The sequence below is a fragment of the Medicago sativa genome, chromosome 4 (assembly GCF_051527215.1).
Source record: "Medicago sativa cultivar Bolivia chromosome 4, Bolivia_mono, whole genome shotgun sequence".
NCBI lineage: Eukaryota > Viridiplantae > Streptophyta > Magnoliopsida > Fabales > Fabaceae > Medicago > Medicago sativa.
In genome coordinates, this window is record NC_140752.1 from 10,697,819 (window position 1) to 10,716,023 (window position 18,205).

At 33.2% G+C, this 18,205-nt stretch overlaps 2 protein-coding genes and 1 pseudogene across 9 annotated transcripts; all 3 read left to right on the top strand.

Moving 5' to 3' along the window:
* The first annotated feature begins 1,362 nt into the window (after nt 1–1,362).
* LOC146926236 (TMV resistance protein N-like) lies at nt 1,363–6,905 on the top strand. 8 transcript variants are annotated; one of them, XM_085758609.1, is made up of 8 exons: nt 1,363–1,401; nt 1,579–1,706; nt 1,792–1,875; nt 2,785–3,263; nt 3,900–5,019; nt 5,116–5,397; nt 5,504–5,587; nt 5,704–6,710. In XM_085758609.1, the coding sequence occupies exons 2-8, from the start codon at nt 1,593–1,595 to the stop codon at nt 5,758–5,760; spliced, it is 2,220 nt and encodes a 739-aa protein (XP_085614735.1). In that variant the 5' UTR covers nt 1,363–1,401; nt 1,579–1,592; the 3' UTR covers nt 5,761–6,710. The 8 variants fall into 8 exon arrangements, with proteins under 8 accessions (XP_085614735.1, XP_085614728.1, XP_085614730.1 ...); XM_085758602.1 differs by having other exon boundaries at nt 1,579–1,712; nt 2,779–3,263; nt 5,504–6,905; XM_085758604.1 differs by having other exon boundaries at nt 2,779–3,263; nt 5,504–6,905.
* Nucleotides 6,906–7,859: 954 nt separating this feature from the next.
* On the top strand, nt 7,860–8,701 carry LOC146926237 (toll/interleukin-1 receptor-like protein; annotated as a pseudogene).
* A 1,741-nt stretch (nt 8,702–10,442) lies between these two features.
* LOC146926238 (disease resistance protein RML1A-like) lies at nt 10,443–16,075 on the top strand. The gene is made up of 7 exons (XM_085758629.1): nt 10,443–10,542; nt 10,707–10,816; nt 10,944–11,034; nt 11,330–11,817; nt 13,183–14,284; nt 14,367–14,654; nt 14,738–16,075. The coding sequence occupies exons 1-7, from the start codon at nt 10,501–10,503 to the stop codon at nt 15,959–15,961; spliced, it is 3,345 nt and encodes a 1,114-aa protein (XP_085614755.1). The 5' UTR covers nt 10,443–10,500; the 3' UTR covers nt 15,962–16,075.
* Nucleotides 16,076–18,205: the final 2,130 nt, after the last annotated feature.

Genomic DNA, 18,205 nt, shown 5'->3' on the forward strand with positions numbered 1-18,205 from the left:
TTTCCTCAAAAAATAAAGTTAATGGAAAGTTAATGGTGTTAATGGAAAAGGGAGGTGTTTGTGTATTTGATGAGAACTTAAGGGAGGTTAGTGTATGTTTTAAAACTAGAGGGGGTGTCAATGTTATTTTAGTAAACTTTAGGGGAGGTGAGTGTAATTTGCCCTTATCATTATGGACATTTATTAATGTTGGAACCTGGACTATCCGATCTTGATTCAAAGGTCTAGACTCCAGATCACATGATTGCGTGATTTCCTAACCGCAAGTAAACCGAAACTTACTTAGAAAACATTGCTTTTATCTCTTAAATTTATATGATAATACTGATATGATATTCAAATTTTTAAACATATATTTGAAGCTTCTGTACCTGAAATCGGTTTCGAATGGCCCAACAAGGATGAAAATAGCAATTGGAATGGCCAATGGTCTCTCTTGCCTCCACAACCAAAAGAATATAGTGCATGGAATTCTCACCTCAAGCAACATACAATTGGTCTTTCAAGACTATGACAACTTCAGCCAACACCAACATCATTGCTACAGCAGGAAGTCTTGGATACAATGCACCGGAGCTTTCAAAGAGAAAAAAACCTACCACAAAGACAGACGTTTACACCCTCGGTGTTATCCTTTTGGAGCTCTTAACTGGTAAACCACCAGGAGAACCAACAAATGGCATGGACTTGCCTCAATATGTTGCATGCATTGTTAAAAAGAATGGACAAATGAAGTGTTTGATTTGGAACTCATGAGGGATGGACCAACCATAGGAGATGAACTTCTTAAAATTAGCTTTGCATTGTGTTGATCCATCACCTTCTGCTAGGCCTGAAGTTGAAGTTGATGATGATGGAGTAAAGGTTCAAACAAATGAATAAAGGGATGGAAGACTTTGAGTCACTTGAATTAGTGGAGAAAACATATATATTTATAATTCATTCATTTTATTTGTTCATTGATTTTATATATGTATATAGGATGTGAGGATTTTGTTTCAGACATCAAGTATTCTTTTGAACTAGATGAATAATAAATGTTATATCAATTGCAATTTAAACTATGCTTTTGTTTTGGTTTGATTCAATAATTTTATTACATGTTGGCTTCTTCAATTGATTAATGATGCGCAAGTATAGTTGTGTTTTCCTCCCCCTCCTTTTTCACAAAATGAGTATACAAAAAGTGTGCATTAAGAAATGACACAAGGGGAGAAAACATATTCTTTTTTTGAGAGGAAGGAAAACATATTCTTATATGTATCCTTTACTTTGGTTTGGGTTCATTGATTCATTCCTTCCCCCATAAGGTAACAAATTTTTATATTATATATATATCCTTTACTTCTGTGCAATTGCATTAGCTCTTGGTGATTAAGGCTGTGTCAGAAAAAATTTGTGGTATTATTATCAGTTGATTATATTTCTTACTTTTCTTTCCTTTATTATTATAAGTTGATTTGATTATATGTTTTGCATGACCATGAACTTTTCTTTCCTTTATGTTTTAAGCCATTCGTAACAAAGTGAGTCACCAATCTTCTAAAACTAATGAATAACTATTTAATATCAATATAGTCATTCCACTTTTAATGATGATTATCTTTTTGGGCTGGATCATTGCTCTCTTGAGCTTCCTCAAATTTGTTGCGTTGTTATTGCGCCGTGGTCAAGGAACACGTGATGGGGCGGGTCTTATTCCTGAGGTTGAGGTACTAATAAACTTTTATGAGTTTTAACATCTTAGAATATTTCCTCTGATTCCGCTTCTATTAATTTGTATTTCTTCAGAGAAGTAAGGCATCGCCAGATGGAATTGTTGCTGGAACCTCTAACTTGGAAATGCAGCCATTAGGGGTCTCTGATATAAAACATGTATGTGAAATATGTGCTTCTACTAATCCATTTATACATATATAAACTCAGTAAGGCTCTTTTAACATTAGCCTTCACTTTACCCTATTTCCTAATACTACAAGAATTGGTACAAACATGGAAGAATATGAATATTAAATAACTACATAAGCTGATATGTGAATTTGTATTGCAACTTTATGTTTTAAATTGTTTTTGCTTTTCAGACTCGGTCTTTGTTTACATTAAGGAAAAGGATTGTTTTGTAACTTTAAACAATTTCTTATCAATAGTTTAAAGCACAATATATTAAACAACAATATTTTGAATTTAGAAAATGTTCAAAATTATTTTCTTAGGATTGTTTTTCAGATCAGATTGATGTGTGAAAATAATTTGATACTAATAAATAGAGTAATTTGTTTCTTATCAATACCTTCCAACAGCAACAACCAAGTCTTATCCCGCTAATTCTTCAAAAATAAAAGTCTTATCCCATTAAGTGGGATCGACTATGAATCAAACGACGCCATAACCATGTCTTTCTCCAACTCATTTATCTTTATATCATTCCCAATAGTTTCTCGTATAGCTTTTCTAGGTCTACCATGTAATCTGACTCCCCTATATCTGATCTACTCTCCTTACATCCATATGTCTTCTCTCTACATGTCCAAACCACCTTAGGTCTAGTTTCTACCGGTCACTCCATTATAAAATATAAGCAAAAGGGTGTCAAATGAAGTTGATGTATTTAAACCAAATTTTTAACTAAATACATCAATTTTTTGTTTGACTCACTTTTGTTTATATTTTGTAACAGAGGAAGTAGTAGCATTTCTTAATTGTTGCTGTATTTTGTTTATGTTATTAAGATCTCACATAAATTTTTATGAACAATCTAATACTTATATTTGTTAAAAGTTGAAGGGTGCAGCAGAAAAGGCAATGCCAAACAACAATACTCCTCATTCAAAGTATGATGTTTTTGTAAGCTTTAGGGGTGAGGATATCCGCCACGACTTTCTAAGCCATTTGGTTAAGGCTTTTTCTCAAAAGCAAATAAATGCTTTTGTCGATGACAAACTTAAGAGGGGAGATGACATATCAGATTCACTTGTTGAAGCAATTGAAGGATCATCCATTTTATTGGTCATATTCTCAGAAAACTATGCTTCTTCACGTTGGTGTTTAGAAGAACTTGTGAAAATAATTGATTGCAAAGAGAAATATGGACAGATTGTAATACCTATTTTCTATGGGGTAGATCCTACAGAAGTACGACATCAAAAGAAGTGTTATGAATTTGCTGAACTTGAAAAAAAGTATGAATTGTCCGAGGTTCAAATGTGGAGAGACGCTTTGAAAAAATCAGCTAATTTGTCGGGAATCAAGTCATTAGATTTTAAGTAAGCTCTTTCGACCCATAGTATATATGTTTTACTGCTTAATTTTTAGGCTTACATGTATTTTTAGTTCTCATATATTGCTATAACCGCAGTTTTGGTTCTCCATTTTTTAATTGTCTAGTTTTAGCCCTCTATTTTAAATTATTTGGACAAACTATGATTTTGACCATTCAATTTGATTACATGGCAATGCATTTGTTCATTCTTATCTCCTTGTATCATTTTATTTGATCTTTTTCTTGGCTTTGTATGCTTGGCCATGAATAATAACAACCCATTTTTTAAAACAAATCCAAATCTTCATCATACAAATTTAAAAACTTAGATTTGATTCAAAAAAATCGCATAAAAATGCTAAGATATTGACATTTTTTAACATAAAAGACAAAATTGGATTAAAAAAATACAAAATGATGAAAGTATTACCTAAAATTAATAAAAGGATAAATTATATAATTTTGCCATTTTATTACTTGTGATAAAATTGCTTATTATTTTTCTTATAACATCCTTAACTATTTATTTTCTTATTCTATCTATTTGTGTTGCTGCAATAAAAAATTAAAGATATTATTCACTTGCCATTTCCAAATGATACTATTTTTGAGACTTCTCGATACATCCTTCAATCAATAGGAATGATGCCGTGCTGGTGGAAGAAATCACCAAGGTTGTGTTGATGAGGTTGAGTAAGCTCAAGAATTCACCAGTTAACTCAAAAAAACTTGTTGGAATTGACAAATCTATTTCACATTTGAAATCATTGTTAAAGAAAGAGTCACACAAGGCCCCTGTTATTGGAATTTGGGGTATGGGCGGTATTGGCAAGACAACTATTGCAAAAGAATTATTTGACCAAATTTGTTCTGAATATGATGGTTGTTGTTTCTTGGAAAAGGTAAGTGAAGAGTTAACAAGGCATGGAATGGAATCTTTAAAAAATAAACTTTTTTCTGAACTATTGGCAGAAGATGTGAAAATTGATACACCAAATTGGTTGCCTAGTGATATTGAGAGGCGGATTGGCCGCATGAAGGTTCTTATCGTTCTTGATGACGTCAAGGGTACAGATCAACTGGAAAAGTTATTTGGAAGTCGTGATTGGTTTCAATCTGATAGTAGAATAATTCTAACAGCCAGAGATAAGCAAGTACTTACTGCTAATGAAGTTGATAAAGATGATCTGTTTGAGGTTGGGGTATTGGGTCCTACTGAAGAACTTGCGCTTTTCAATTTGAATGCCTTTAAACAAAGTGATCTTGAAGTTGATCAGTTTTGTGATGTATCAAAGAGGGTGATCAATTATGCCAAAGGAATTCCATTAGTTCTTAAAGTTTTGGCTAATATGCTTCGTGGAAAAAGTAAAGAAGTATGGGAAAGTCAACTAGACAAACTTAGAAAACTGCAAGATAAAGAAGTTCATGATGTAATGATACAAAGTTACAATGATCTTGATTGTTTGGAGAAAAAATATTTTTTAGATATTGCTTGTTTCTTCAATGGGTTGAATTTGAAAGTGGATTACATGAAATTTTTATTGAGAGATTCTAACAGTGATAAGTCAGTGGCTTTTGTGTTAGAAAGGTTGGAAGACAAAGCTCTTATAACTATTTCTGAAGATAATGTTATATCTATGCATGACATTCTACAAGAAATGGGTCGGGAGGTTGTTCGCCGAGAATCTAGTAAAGACCCTGAAAAACGCAGTCACTTATGGGACCCTGATGAAATTTATGATGTATTGAAAAATGACAAGGTAAAAAATATGTAATTTTTAGATAATGTTTGTCATGTTGGTTAAAAATGTGTCTTTCAAAGATTTTAATGTTTTATTTTACTTTCATGATTGCAGGGTACCAATGCTATTAGAAGCATAAGTCTGTCAACAATGAGGAAGCTCAAGTTAAGCCCTCATGTATTTGATAAGATGACCGAACTTCAATTTTTGAATTTTCGTGATATAGAGGGGTTTGATTGTTTTCCTCAAGGGCTTCAATCTTTTCCACGTGGTATAAAATATCTTCATTGGACATACTGCCCTCTAAAATCATTGCCAGAGAAGTTTTCTGCAGAGAATCTTGTTATATTGGACTTGTCATATAGCCTACTGGAAAAGCTTTGGTGTGGAGTGCAGGTAATTGGATATTTGTCTTCCAAATTAAATTTATCTTAAATCAAGAAATTATAAATTAATCACGTAAGCTTATTTTTTATCTCACCGTCTTTTTTATTGGTAGCAGAATCTAGTTAATTTAAAAGAAGTTAAACTCAGTTGGTCAAGCCTGAAGGAGTTACCAGACTTTTCAGAAGCCCTAAAACTTAAGGTATTGAATATGAGATATTGTCGTCAGTTAGAAAGCATCCATCCATCTATTTTCTCTCTTGACAAGCTTGTGCATTTGGACCTAAATAATTGTGATTCCCTTACAACATTTACCAGCAATTCCAATTTAAGCTCCCTCCTTTATCTCAACCTTGGATTTTGCAAAAAACTTAGTGAATTCTCAGTGACTTTAGAGAATATAGTAGAACTATATCTATCCAGATGTCCCATCAATGCACTGCCATCATCTTTTGGATGTCAGAGCAATCTAGAAATCCTGGTTTTAAATGATACTGAAATTGAGATCATACCTTCAAGCATCAAGAATCTAACAAGACTAAGGAAACTAGACATACGACGTTGCTCAAAGCTTCTGGCTCTACCTGAGCTTCCTTCATCAGTTGAAACTCTACTTGTTGACTGTGAGTCACTGAAGACTGTATTGTTCCCTTCAACAGTTGCTGAACAATTCAAGGAAAACAAGAAAAGGGTTGAGTTCTGGAATTGCTTGAACTTGGATGAAAGTTCTCTCATAAATATTGGGTTGAATGTTCAAATCAATTTAATGAAGTTTGCTAACTTTGGTTCTAATATTAAAGCAGTGTATCCTGGAAGTAGTGTTCCAGATTGGTTTGAGTACAAGACAACAAATGATGACATGATTGTTGATCTCTCTCCACATCATCTCTCCCCTTTGCTGGGCTTTGTTTTTTGCTTTGTTATTGCTTGGGGGACCGGATTTTTTAGCAAAATTAAATTGAAAATTACTATAATTGAGGGTGACGATGAAAAGGATGGCGTCGATATCGACTGGCATATGCCATCGGGTTCTCAGTTCTCAGTGTTTAATTATTCAGAGCATGTGTGCATGATATACGACCAACAATGTTCTTCTCAGTACCTAACTAGAATAGCAAAAAATCAGACAAGCTTTAAAATCAAGGTTTCAGCATGGACAGAATTCCTTTCCATCAAGGAGAAGTTAAAAGCGTTTGGCATGAGCCCCATAAACCAGTCAACATATCAAAATCTCATTCAACAAATGGAACACGAATGTGCTGAAGGTGAGGGGAAGAATAATATTTGTTTATGAGGGGAAAAAGGAAATAAAAGAAAAAGAAAAAGAAGGTGCGACAAAACAAAGTGTGTCGAGGAAGCAAAACAAAGCGTGACAAAGCCTCGAAATGTTGGGAAAAGTTTTTTGTTTTCTAGTGTGTCACTGTTGACTTTTATGCAAAGTTTACTGTGTTGAAATAATTAAATATTATGGTTGAGTGTATGAATGGACCCGCATTTGATATCAACCATTTCATTTGTGATGTTGCCTATTTGAAGATAATAATAATAATAATAATTCTTTCATTTGTATGTTTAACCGAAGATGATTTTTGGTGATGACATGTGTGTATATATCTAAAAGATAATTTGATATGTTTAACTGAAGATGATTTTGTATGTGACGAAAGATTAACAAAAAGATAATTAGATTAATATTCATTTCATAACACTTATGTTTGACAAATGTACTTTGTTTGGATGATACATATTGAAAGTACTTTTGGACGTATAATCACTAAAAGTTGTATATGCTTGTGTCTATGCTGACATAGTGACACAAGTTTGAAGCCATATTTGATAAAAAGTTCCTTTAACTTATGAAAAATATTTTTAAAATTGATTTATTTGAGTTTATTTATCAATATAGACACTTGTGAGACAATTCATGATATGTTTATAAGCTAGTGTAGTGTATGAAAACATTATGAAATTATTTCATCATTTTTATGCAAAGAATGACAAAATGTAATTTGCCAACAGCAAACCAAATATTAACGAATTTGATGCCATTACACATTCCCAAAAATATCAAGTTTTTTGTCTGTTAACCCTCCGGCTCCTAAGGGCCCTAGTAATCCTGAGTTTACTAGGAAGTAAGTAATGTCTGACCAAATTTTGTTCCACTTTGAAATCAAACTTGGATTTTCTCTCGGGTCCAATGTTGTGGAAGTGTGAAAGTGTGTGAGTTCAAACTTTAAAACGTAAGTAGAATGACATAGATTCCTGCAATATCCTGAGGCAGAGTGTAAATGTGTATGAGTTCAAACTCAATGTAAGGTCAACTGGAATGAGCTTCTTGAATATAATATTTTGTATTTTTCAGTCTCTTGATTATTTCTAACATTGCAGCCTATAGTGCAAAAGGTCAATATCAGTTAATATTCCTCGAATAAAGTATGATGCATGGTTTTGCATTGCTGCGGTATGTAACCGTAATGGTTGGTTCCATTCAGAAGTTTGAAAGATTTTCAAGTTGGAATTCTCTTCTAAACGGCGAAACTCTATTCAAGTAAGTAACAAATTAAATATGCACTTTTTTTTGTTTTTTCTTGGCTCATTGTGAGAAGGTTTTTATTCAACAATGCTTATTTTCATTCTGTTTCTATTTTGATTTTACAGAGAAAGGATTTGTGATTGTTAATTACAAACATTCCAAAAAAAAAAAAAAGTAACGTTTGTGGCCTCATATTCATATAAGTTCTAAATTTTCTTCAAGTTCAATAAATGCAACAACACAACATGACGTTCTCGTTAGCTTTCGAGGCAAAGACATCTGCAGGGATTTTCTTAGTCATTTGATTGAGACTTCTCGTCGAACGAAATTAAAACCCTTCGTAGATTATGAACTTAAAAGGGGAGATGAAATACCACAATCACTTGTCAGAGGAATTGAAGGATTATTAATTTCCTTGATCATAATCTCACAAGAGTATGCTTCTTTCTTCATGTTGGTGTTTGGAAGAACTTGTCACAATACTTCAATGCAGAAAGAAATATGGACAAATTGTTATACCTATTTTTTATCAGGTAGATCCTGCAGATGTAAGATACCAAATGAAGGGTTACGAAAATGCATTTGTTGAATACCAAGGAATGTATAGCTCCACCAAGGTGAAAATTTGGAGACATGCTTTCAACAAATCTGCTAATTTATCTTGAATTAAGTCATAGATTTTCGGTATTTTTTTTTACCTCATAATTTTTTAGACTATTTGGCCTCCATTATTTTTAAGATAAATTTATGCAAATTATCACTCAACATATATATGTTAGTCAATGATGCACCCTGGTAATCATACTATAGGAATTAGTTTGGACATTGCTTTGTTAGCTATCAGTTAAAAGGTACAACATGCTAAATTCCCATTTAGTTAATACTAAATAATTTATGGAAAAATAGTGGTCACGCAACTAAAAAAATGTGATCACACAAACCATATATTTAGTTAACTTAAATTTGTCCTCGTGAGCTTAATTCAGTGGGTATGGACAATGCATAAAAATATGCAAGGTCCGGAGTTCGAACCCCGACCACCAACAAAAAAAGTTAACTTAAATTTTCCAGATAGAGTGGTACAAAAGGTGTACACATTAAAAGTGTCAGCCAATCATAAAAGTGTCAGCCAATCATTACTGTATAATTTTGACATGTTTTTGACAAACATACACATATTTTGATGCTACTAGTACTTAGGTTTGTTTCCAAACTATATCTGTCCCCTTTTCCATTCCCCCCAAACCATAACATAGGAATCTTTGATTTGCGATATCGTTTTTGTAGGTAACGTCTCTTTCTTTGTCTATGTCTCTCAACAAACATAATTTCCATTTCAAGCTTTGCTATATTCTTCGTAGAAAGTGATTTTCTCATGAAACTTCATATTTATAATTACACCAAATTCATAGTTAAGGAAGTGAACGTCATTAATACAACATAAAACTCACACCATAACCCTGATGTCCCGGGTTCGAACCCAAAGAAAGATGTCCAACCTAGCAATATTGCCTTAAATGATTCATAGTTGAACTACACTTTACAATCAAGTGGCAAGAGTGCATTGAGTTTTGTGTTAATTTTGATGAAATTTGTCATTAATAATTTTTCTTTCTAAAATATTAAGTGGGAATTAGCCCCATTCACCGCCATATCCAACCATGGATTTGGATCCTCTTGGTGCATGTTTGGTTTCACAGTGACAAAATTAATTTTGAATGAATTTAATTGATTTTAGTTATAAGTGGGTTGAATTTGAAGTCATTCATATTTGAATAGAGTCATGTTAAATTGAGTTGAATGTGAAGTGATTTATGTTTGAATATAGTATGTAAAAGTGAGTTGAACAATAAATTTTGATGTAAAACTGATTCTGAATCAAAAAATCCTAACTTCAAATTAGAATCAATTCTAGAGGCAAAATCAATTTTTGTCCAAATCACCCAAACATGTCAAAATAAATAGAAAATTGATCTTCTCTATGTCTCTTAATAAAGAGAGGAAAAATGATTACAAAATTGAATAAAAGTCAAGGCTAATTAAGAGATAGATAGAGAGAAATTGATGGAGAGTTTGAATTGAGAGAATTCAAATTCATTCAACCACCATTATTAAATTTTATTAATAAACTTAAAGGAAAGTGCATGTCACATGTTCATACAAATTTTGTTGTTGCTGATTATACATGATTCACAGATATTTCCAGCATGTGTACTGTTTGGCAAGTCAACTTTTGCTCATGCTATTTTATACTTAAATAATGATGAAATTAATATTTGTCTAATATACAAATCCAATACTTTGCTGGAGGGTGAATGTGTATGAGTCCACACTTAAAATGCAAGGTCAGTGACAATGCTTCTTCCATATGATAGAAATTTGAATCAGATCTATAGCAGCTAAAGCATTGAAGGTCAGAAATTGCTTTCTTATGGCTATGACCATTAATATAATTTCTTGTGATATTTTATTTTCTTTTCTTTTCTGTTTCGTTCCGGTAATAACCTTGTGTTTCCCTTATTGCGAAGTTCAAGGTTCTCGAGACGAAGAAAGATTGTTCATAGTGCACTTATTCCAATCCAATGGCATATTTGTCTTTTGGAGCCTCTCAAACAATATATGCCGTAAATACTCTGCTTATCAATTTCAAATTTGTGTTTTAAATTAATGCTGAAACTTTTAGATTTATCAACATGACAGTATGTAATTATGACCAGTAAACTTTTATGAGTTTTAACAACTTAGAATTGCCTCTTATTCTGCTTCTGTTAATTTTTTATTTCCTCAGAAGCAATACAGGCATTATGGAAGTAAGGCATTGCCAGATGGAATTTTCGCTAGAACATCTAAATCGGAAATTCGGCCATTAAGGGACTTCGGTATAAATCATGTATGTGAATTCAAAGGAACATATATCTGTTAAATTAATCCTGCTAATTAATTCTATAGGTTGATAATTGGCATATACTTCATTGGTTTCCTTTTCCTGCTACACTTCTTTTTAACGTTGTTTTTTGCATTTCCTGTTTCTTCAGAGAGTTTCAAGGCATCAGTTAAACTTGTGGTCTATTGCAGGAGTTAAGAAGAAAGAAATGGTCAATAAAACAGTCACAAAGGTGATTGTTGAAGCTTATATTATATCTTCTGACTAACTAATGTTACCAGAATTCTATGTTAATCATAGTCGTATGTCACCAAAACAAACACTTTTAACTACCTGACCTTAATTTAACACTTGTTAAAATGTTGGTCATAGGAACCGAATCGCTTTTTGATAATTAAGTAGTAGCATTTTTTACTTATTAAAAATAAAAGTAGTATCAAATTTTAAATGTCGCTGTATTTTGTTTATGTTTTAGAGATATCTCCTAAACTTTTATGAAGAATCTAATACTTTCTTTTTTTAATAAGGTGAAGGGTGTAGCAGAAAAGGCAATGTCAAACAATGCTCCCGAATCAAAGTATGATGTTTTTGTAAGCTTTAGGGGAGAGGACATCCGCCACGGCTTTCTTGGTCATTTGGCTAAGGCTTTTCCTCAAAAGCAAATAAATGCCTTTGTTGATGACAAACTTAAGAGGGGAGATGACATATCACATTCACTTTTTGAAGCAATTGAAGGATCGTTTATTTCATTGATCATATTCTCAGAAAACTATGCTTCTTCACGTTGGTGTTTAGAAGAACTTGTGAAAATAATTGAATGCAAAGAGAAATATGGACAGATTGTAATACCTGTTTTCTATGAGGTAGATCCTACAGATGTACGACATCAAAAGAAGAGTTATGAAAATGCACTTGTAGGGCATGAAAAAAAGTATATTTTGTCAAGGGTTCAAAACTGGAGACAAGCTTTGGAAAAATCTGCTAATTTGTCAGGAATTAAGTCATTAGATTTTCGGTTAGTTTTTTCCTCGAATTTTCAATATTTTCTAGTAGCTATATATTTACTTGTTTCATATATAGATAATAGGTCTGCATGCCGGCATAAGCTCATTTGCCTGAATAGAAAAAAGCCATAACCTTTATTTCCTCTATTTAACTAGAGTGCATGCATATTAATTATATGTTTACATCCTTAAGTTGTTAGTTGTTAATTTGCTGCAACCTTTTTGTGCTGGGATTAATAAGAATCTAAGTATTTTGAGGGGTTAATCTTTGATTCCCGATCGGAGATACTTTGCATCCACCAAAACAAACATGGCTTGATTGTGATTATTATGGTTTTATAATTTGGACCAACATAGTCTATAATAATTGTTTGTTGGAAGGTGATTACTCTTTAGGCACTTAGAGATTGCTCACATGCACTTACCCAACGGCAGCTAATTACCGCTCAAATCACTTTTTAAATCGGTATATAGTAGTGATCTAAAAAGTTATTTGAACGGTAATCAACTACCATTCGTTACTTTTGAGGTGCCTAAAGAGCAACCACCTTGTTGGAAGCTTCTTGATAGGAACCAACAGATCCTACCAAAGAATGAACTTACACTCACCAACAAGAAGGAGAAACAGATGGTGATTAAATAAAATAGGGTGGTTTTATTGATACGAATAAAAATAGTAAAATAGTAGAAGAGAGAGTTTCTCTAATTACTCCCAGAGCAAAGCTCCAACACAACTCAGAGAGGAATCCTACTCTGGCCCTAAACAGAAAACTCAATCTGTCGTACTCTAGAACTCCCAAGAATTCCCCTTTATTATATACAAATGAAGAGAACATTCTAGTATATAACCCTAATGGGCCTCTTATTATTTAATCCTAATGGGCCACTTATTAATAATCTACTTAAACCTAATTAACTACTTACTAATTACTTAAAACACCTCACTAGTAAACTTAATCACTAGTCTTCTTAGCCTTATTACTTTCATAAAGACATCATATTTGGGGTTTGCCCATCATACCCTTATCATTAGTTGCCTTCTCATGTGGGATCCTATCACTTCTATAGACGAAAAATGTAGGTAACATCAAACTTTGAATCGTGATCCTACTAAGGAGGAAGGGAAAGGGAAGGGAAGGGAAGGGAAGGAATGTTCCATCATGGGTGTTGAACCTCTCATTACAAACTTCCAAACAAATAAGTTTATAATAGTGACTTTAACTATGGAGCACTGACACTTAAATTTAATGTGTATAGTGTTTGACACGTGTTGGTCTCCGACACCTACACAACTCATATGGTTAATTTAATCACTTCTATTTTCTTAACTTATTACCAGTGTCAATGTCATGTTCGATATCTATTTTGTTGTATAGGAATGATGCTGAGCTACTTGAAGAAATCATCAATCTTGTGTTGAAGAGGTTGAGTAAGCATCCTATTAACACAAAAGGATTTATTGGAATTGCCAAACCAGTTGGACATTTAGAATCATTGTTACGTCAAAAGTCAGAAAAGGTTCGTGTCATTGGAATTTGGGGTATGGGAGGTATTGGAAAGACAACTATTGCTGAAGAAGTTTATAACCGAAGTTGCTCGGAATATGAAGGTTGTTGTTTTTTGGCAAAGGTAAGTGACGAATTAGGAAGGCATGGAATAGCATTTTTAAAAAAAGAGCTTTTTTCTACACTATTAGCAGAAGATGTGAAAATCGATTCACCAAATGGGTTGTCTAATAATATTCAGAGAAGGATTGGCCGTATGAAGGTTCTTATTGTTCTTGATGATGTTAAAGAAGAAGATCAACTAGAGATTTTATTTGGAACTCTTGATTGGTTTCGATCTGATAGTAGAATAATTGTAACAACTAGAGACAAGCAAGTACTTATTACTAATGAAGTTGATGATATATATGAAGTTGGGGTACTGAATTATAGCGAAGGACTTGAGCTTTTCAATTTGAATGCCTTTAAACAAAGTCATCTTGAAATGGAGTACTACGAGCTTTCAAAGAAGGTGATCGATTATGCCAAAGGAATTCCATTAGTTCTTAAAGTTTTGGCTCATCTGCTTCATGGAAAAGATAAGGACGTATGGGAAAGTCAGCTGGACAAACTTAAAAGACTGCCAAGTAAAAAAGTTCATGATGTAATGAGACTCAGTTATGATGATCTTGATCGTTTAGAGCAAAAGTATTTTTTAGATATTGCATGTTTCTTCAACGGGTTGAGGTTGAAAGTGGATTACATGAAACTTTTATTGAAAGATTTTGAAAGTGATAATGCAGTGGTTGTTGGGTTAGAAAGGTTGAAAGATAAAGCTCTAATAACTATTTCTGATGATAATGTTATATCTATGCATGACATTCTACAAGAAATGGGTCGGGAGGTTGTTCGCCAAGAATCTAGTGAATACCCTAGAAAATGCAGTCGATTATCAGATCCTGATATTATCTATGATGTATTGAAAAATGATAAGGTAAATAATATTTGGCAATTTTAGATAACATTTGTCTTTTTGGTAAAAAAAATATTTTGATTTTCTTTTACATTAATGGCAGGGTACTGATGCTATTAGAAGCATAAGTCTAGACTTGTCAGCAATTAGGAACCTGAAGATAAGCCCCAATGTATTTGATAAGATGACCAACCTGCAGTTTTTGGATTTTCGTGATATAGATGGTTTGGATCGTGTTCCTGAAGGGCTTCAATCTTTTCCAACTGATATAAAATATCTTCATTGGATACGTTACCCTCTAAAATCATTACCAGAGAAGTTTTCTGCCAAGAATCTTGTTATATTGGACTTGTCAAGTAGCCTACTGGAAAAGCTTTGGTGTGGAGTGCAGGTAATTTAATACGTGTCTTCCAGATTAAATTTATCTTAATTCAAGGAATTATAAATTAACTACGTAATTTTTTTATGTATCAGGATCTGGTTAATTTAAAAGAAGTTACACTCTCACATTCTGGATTCCTGAAGGAGTTACCAGACTTTTCTAAAGCGACAAATCTTAATGTATTGAATATCCAAGGTTGTTATGGGTTGACAAGCATCCATCCATCTATTTTCTCTCTTGACAAACTTGTGAAATTGGACCTAAGTTTTTGCCTTTCCCTTGCACCATTTACAATCAATTCCAATTTAAGCTCCCTCCATTATCTATCGGCCATTCCCCCCAATGCACTGCCATCATCTTTTGGATTTCAAGGCACGCTAGAAATCCTGGATTTTGTATTCACTGCAATTGAGAGCATACCGTCAAGCATCAAGAATCTTACAAGACTAAGAAAATTAGACATACGATTTTGCTCAAAGCTTGTGTCTCTACCAGAGCTTCCTTCATCAGTTGAAACTCTACTTGTTGAATGTGAATCATTGAAGACTGTATTTTTCCCTTCTGTTGCTCAACAATTCAAGGAAAACAAGAAAAGGATTGAGTTCTGGAATTGCTTGAACTTAGATGAACGCTCTCTCATAAACATTGGGTTGAATGTGCAGATCAATTTGATGAAGTTTGCATATCGACATTCAGCGGCATTGTTACATCATGCTAAAAGCAATGAAAGAAATGTTGATTACAAAGATAAATTTGATTCTTATCAAGCAGTGTATTTGTATCCTGGAAGTAGTGTTCCAGAGTGGTTCGAGTACAAGACAACAAAGGATGATATGATTATTGATCTCTCTCCTTTTTTTCTCTCCCCTTTGTTGGGCTTCGTGTTTTGCTTCATCCTTGCCAAGGACTCCCAATTTTGTTACCAAATTGAATTGAATATCACTACAATTGATGTTGTGGATGATGATGAAAAGGATTGTGTCAGTATCTTCATGTATAGGGATTTTTTCTCTAGTTTTTCAGATCATGTATGCATGATATACGACCCACCATGTTCACGCTACCTAATTAGCATAGCAAAAAATCAGACAAGGTTTAAAATCAAGGTTACAGCAAGGACAACACCCGGATTTGATAGAGAGAGACCAGAGGTGGAGTTAAAAGGGTTTGGCATCAGACCCATAATCCCCTTAAGAGATAAAATCATCGTTGAACAAATGGAATTGTTTGATTATGTTAACAAATGGAGTAGGACTGTGCTTAGCATCATCATATGTATTTCTTTCCTCCGGCTGAAGATGAAGAAGTTGATTTAGACACAAGTCCATTGTTTGATGTAAGTAGTCGTTAGATATGGATAGCAGTCGAGTTATTCAACATTACGTCATGCAGCTGAAGATGAAGAATTTGATTTACACACAAGTCTATAGTTTGATGTAAGTAGACACGGTTAACAGTCGAGTTATCAACATTACTTATTATAATTACAATTATTATACATAGACCTAAGTAGTCCATTAAAATATATTTGTTTTTTGTTCTGCAGTTTCATGCAGTGGTTGCGGCATTTCCAATATCCAAGTCAATTAAAGAAGCATAACATAAGAGGATTGCAAAAGTAGATGTATGAAACTCAGCTCACTATGTATTCTGTATATGAAACTGATTGCAAGTGAATGGAAATTAACCTATTTATAACAAACAAATGTTTCTTAATTTTTCCTTCTTTGTTCAAAATTAAGGCTATAAGACAAGGACGTCAAAGGTAATCATAAGTTGTAGGTTATCTTTAGATTTCTTGTTTAAATGAGAACTTCTACAATTGATTGATTTTTCTTTGTAACACATGAAAGTCTAAGTTATATGCCCCTTTTCCTCTCAAATTTCCATTCCCTCCTTTATGGAAAAAGCTAAATAAGAAAAACCTGGTCCAGAATTTTTCGTTCATTCATGTATGGAAACCCGAATGACTCTAATAATAACCACTGGAAATCATTCACAATGTGGAAATTGGCAGCAAAACATTGGTCTCGAAATGATTCTGGTATGTATATATGTCCTTTATCATATATGTGAAACTTAGATAGTAAATATATCCCTTCTTTTCGTGATCCTTGTTCTGTTATGCCTCTGTTCACGTAGATTCCCAACAAATGATCTTGCGAAGTGGTGAGGGCTCACATTCTCAGTTTTGTAACTAAAGCTTCTTCTTAATTTGCCGATTTAAATGCCCCTTTGCAAAGTGGTGATGTGCAGTTTAAGATAGCTTATAAAAATAAGTTTAAGGTGCCTCTTTTAGCAGGGATTAGAACTATGATTCACCTCTCCCAACAGATTTAAAATATGGTTCCTCTCTTTTTGTGATCAAACTCTCTTTTGATTTTCTATATCTTTCTCTTAATGAAGAGAGGAAAAATGATTAGAAAATTGAGAAATAATGAAGAGAGAAACAAGATTAAGAGAGAGACAAAGAAAATTGAGAGAGCTTGAGGTGAAATTTTTTTTTTACTGCCCCTATGACAAAAAAAAATGATATATCTGCCCCTAGTTGAAAATTATTATCGTAAATGCCCTTGTTCTTCTTTTGAATTGGCGAGCATGCCATTTTTTCAACCATTCTCTGCAAAAGCCTGTACAACTCTGTGTGTTCTTAATTTAAGTTGGCGAGCATGAATTTTTTAAGTTTTCTTGTTGTTCTTTATTTCAAATGGCGAGCACATTATTTTTTTTTTCCCAATGTTCTACTTCTAAAATGGCGAGCATGCCATTATTGTTTATTTTAAGTAGTTTTTCCTGCTTGTCCTTTGAAATGGCGAGCAAGGGCATTTTTTTTTCCTGCTTGTTTATTTTAAGTATTTTTTTTTTCTCTGGCAGTCCAAGCAGACCAATAAGAAGCACATAAAATGGTACCGACAGCCATAAGCCACAAAAACACTTCCGCAACATCAACCAATGGACGAAGTGGAGAGTATAACTGTATGGACACTTTGGAGCAAGAATCGTACATGCAATAGAACAAAGGGCATCAAAACATAAAGTAATCATTTCAATAATTAAATTGTCCTATGCCAAAGAAAAGCAACAACTAATTACAACATAAGTAACAACTATTTAAAAAAAATGCCCTTGCTCGCCATTTCAAAGGACAAGCAGGAAAAACTACTTAAAATAAACAATAATGGCATGCTCGCCATTTTAGAAGTAGAACATTGGGGAAAAAAAATAATGTGCTCGCCATTTGAAATAAAGAACAACAAGAAAACTTAAAAAATTCATGCTCGCCAACTTAAATTAAGAACACACAGAGTTGTACAGGCTTTTGCAGATTGAAAAAATGGCATGCTCGTCAATTCAAAAGAAGAACAAGGGCATTTACGATAATAATTTTCAACTAGGGGCAGATATATCATTTTTTTTTGTCATAGGGGCAGGAAAAAAAAATTCTCGCTTGAGGTAGAGTTTAAAACAAAGTAATCAAAATCATTCAACGACCATTATTAAAAGAAGTTATTAATATTTTAATATATTTAAATTTAAAGGAAAGTGCATGTCACATGGTT

Bases quoted from the DNA above. Each gene is read 5' to 3' on its own strand.
- LOC146926236 (XM_085758602.1), top strand. From the start codon at position 1,593: ATGATGATTATCTTTTTGGGCTGGATCATTGCTCTCTTGAGCTTCCTC. The intron at 1,876-2,778 runs GTATGTGAAATA...ATTTGTTAAAAG, and splicing joins GGGTCTCTGATATAAAACAT to TTGAAGGGTGCAGCAGAAAA. The intron at 5,398-5,503 runs GTAATTGGATAT...TATTGGTAGCAG, and splicing joins AGCTTTGGTGTGGAGTGCAG to AATCTAGTTAATTTAAAAGA.
- LOC146926238 (XM_085758629.1), top strand. From the start codon at position 10,501: ATGGCATATTTGTCTTTTGGAGCCTCTCAAACAATATATGCC. The intron at 10,543-10,706 runs GTAAATACTCTG...TTATTTCCTCAG, and splicing joins CCTCTCAAACAATATATGCC to AAGCAATACAGGCATTATGG. The intron at 10,817-10,943 runs ATTCAAAGGAAC...TTTGCATTTCCT, and splicing joins GGTATAAATCATGTATGTGA to GTTTCTTCAGAGAGTTTCAA.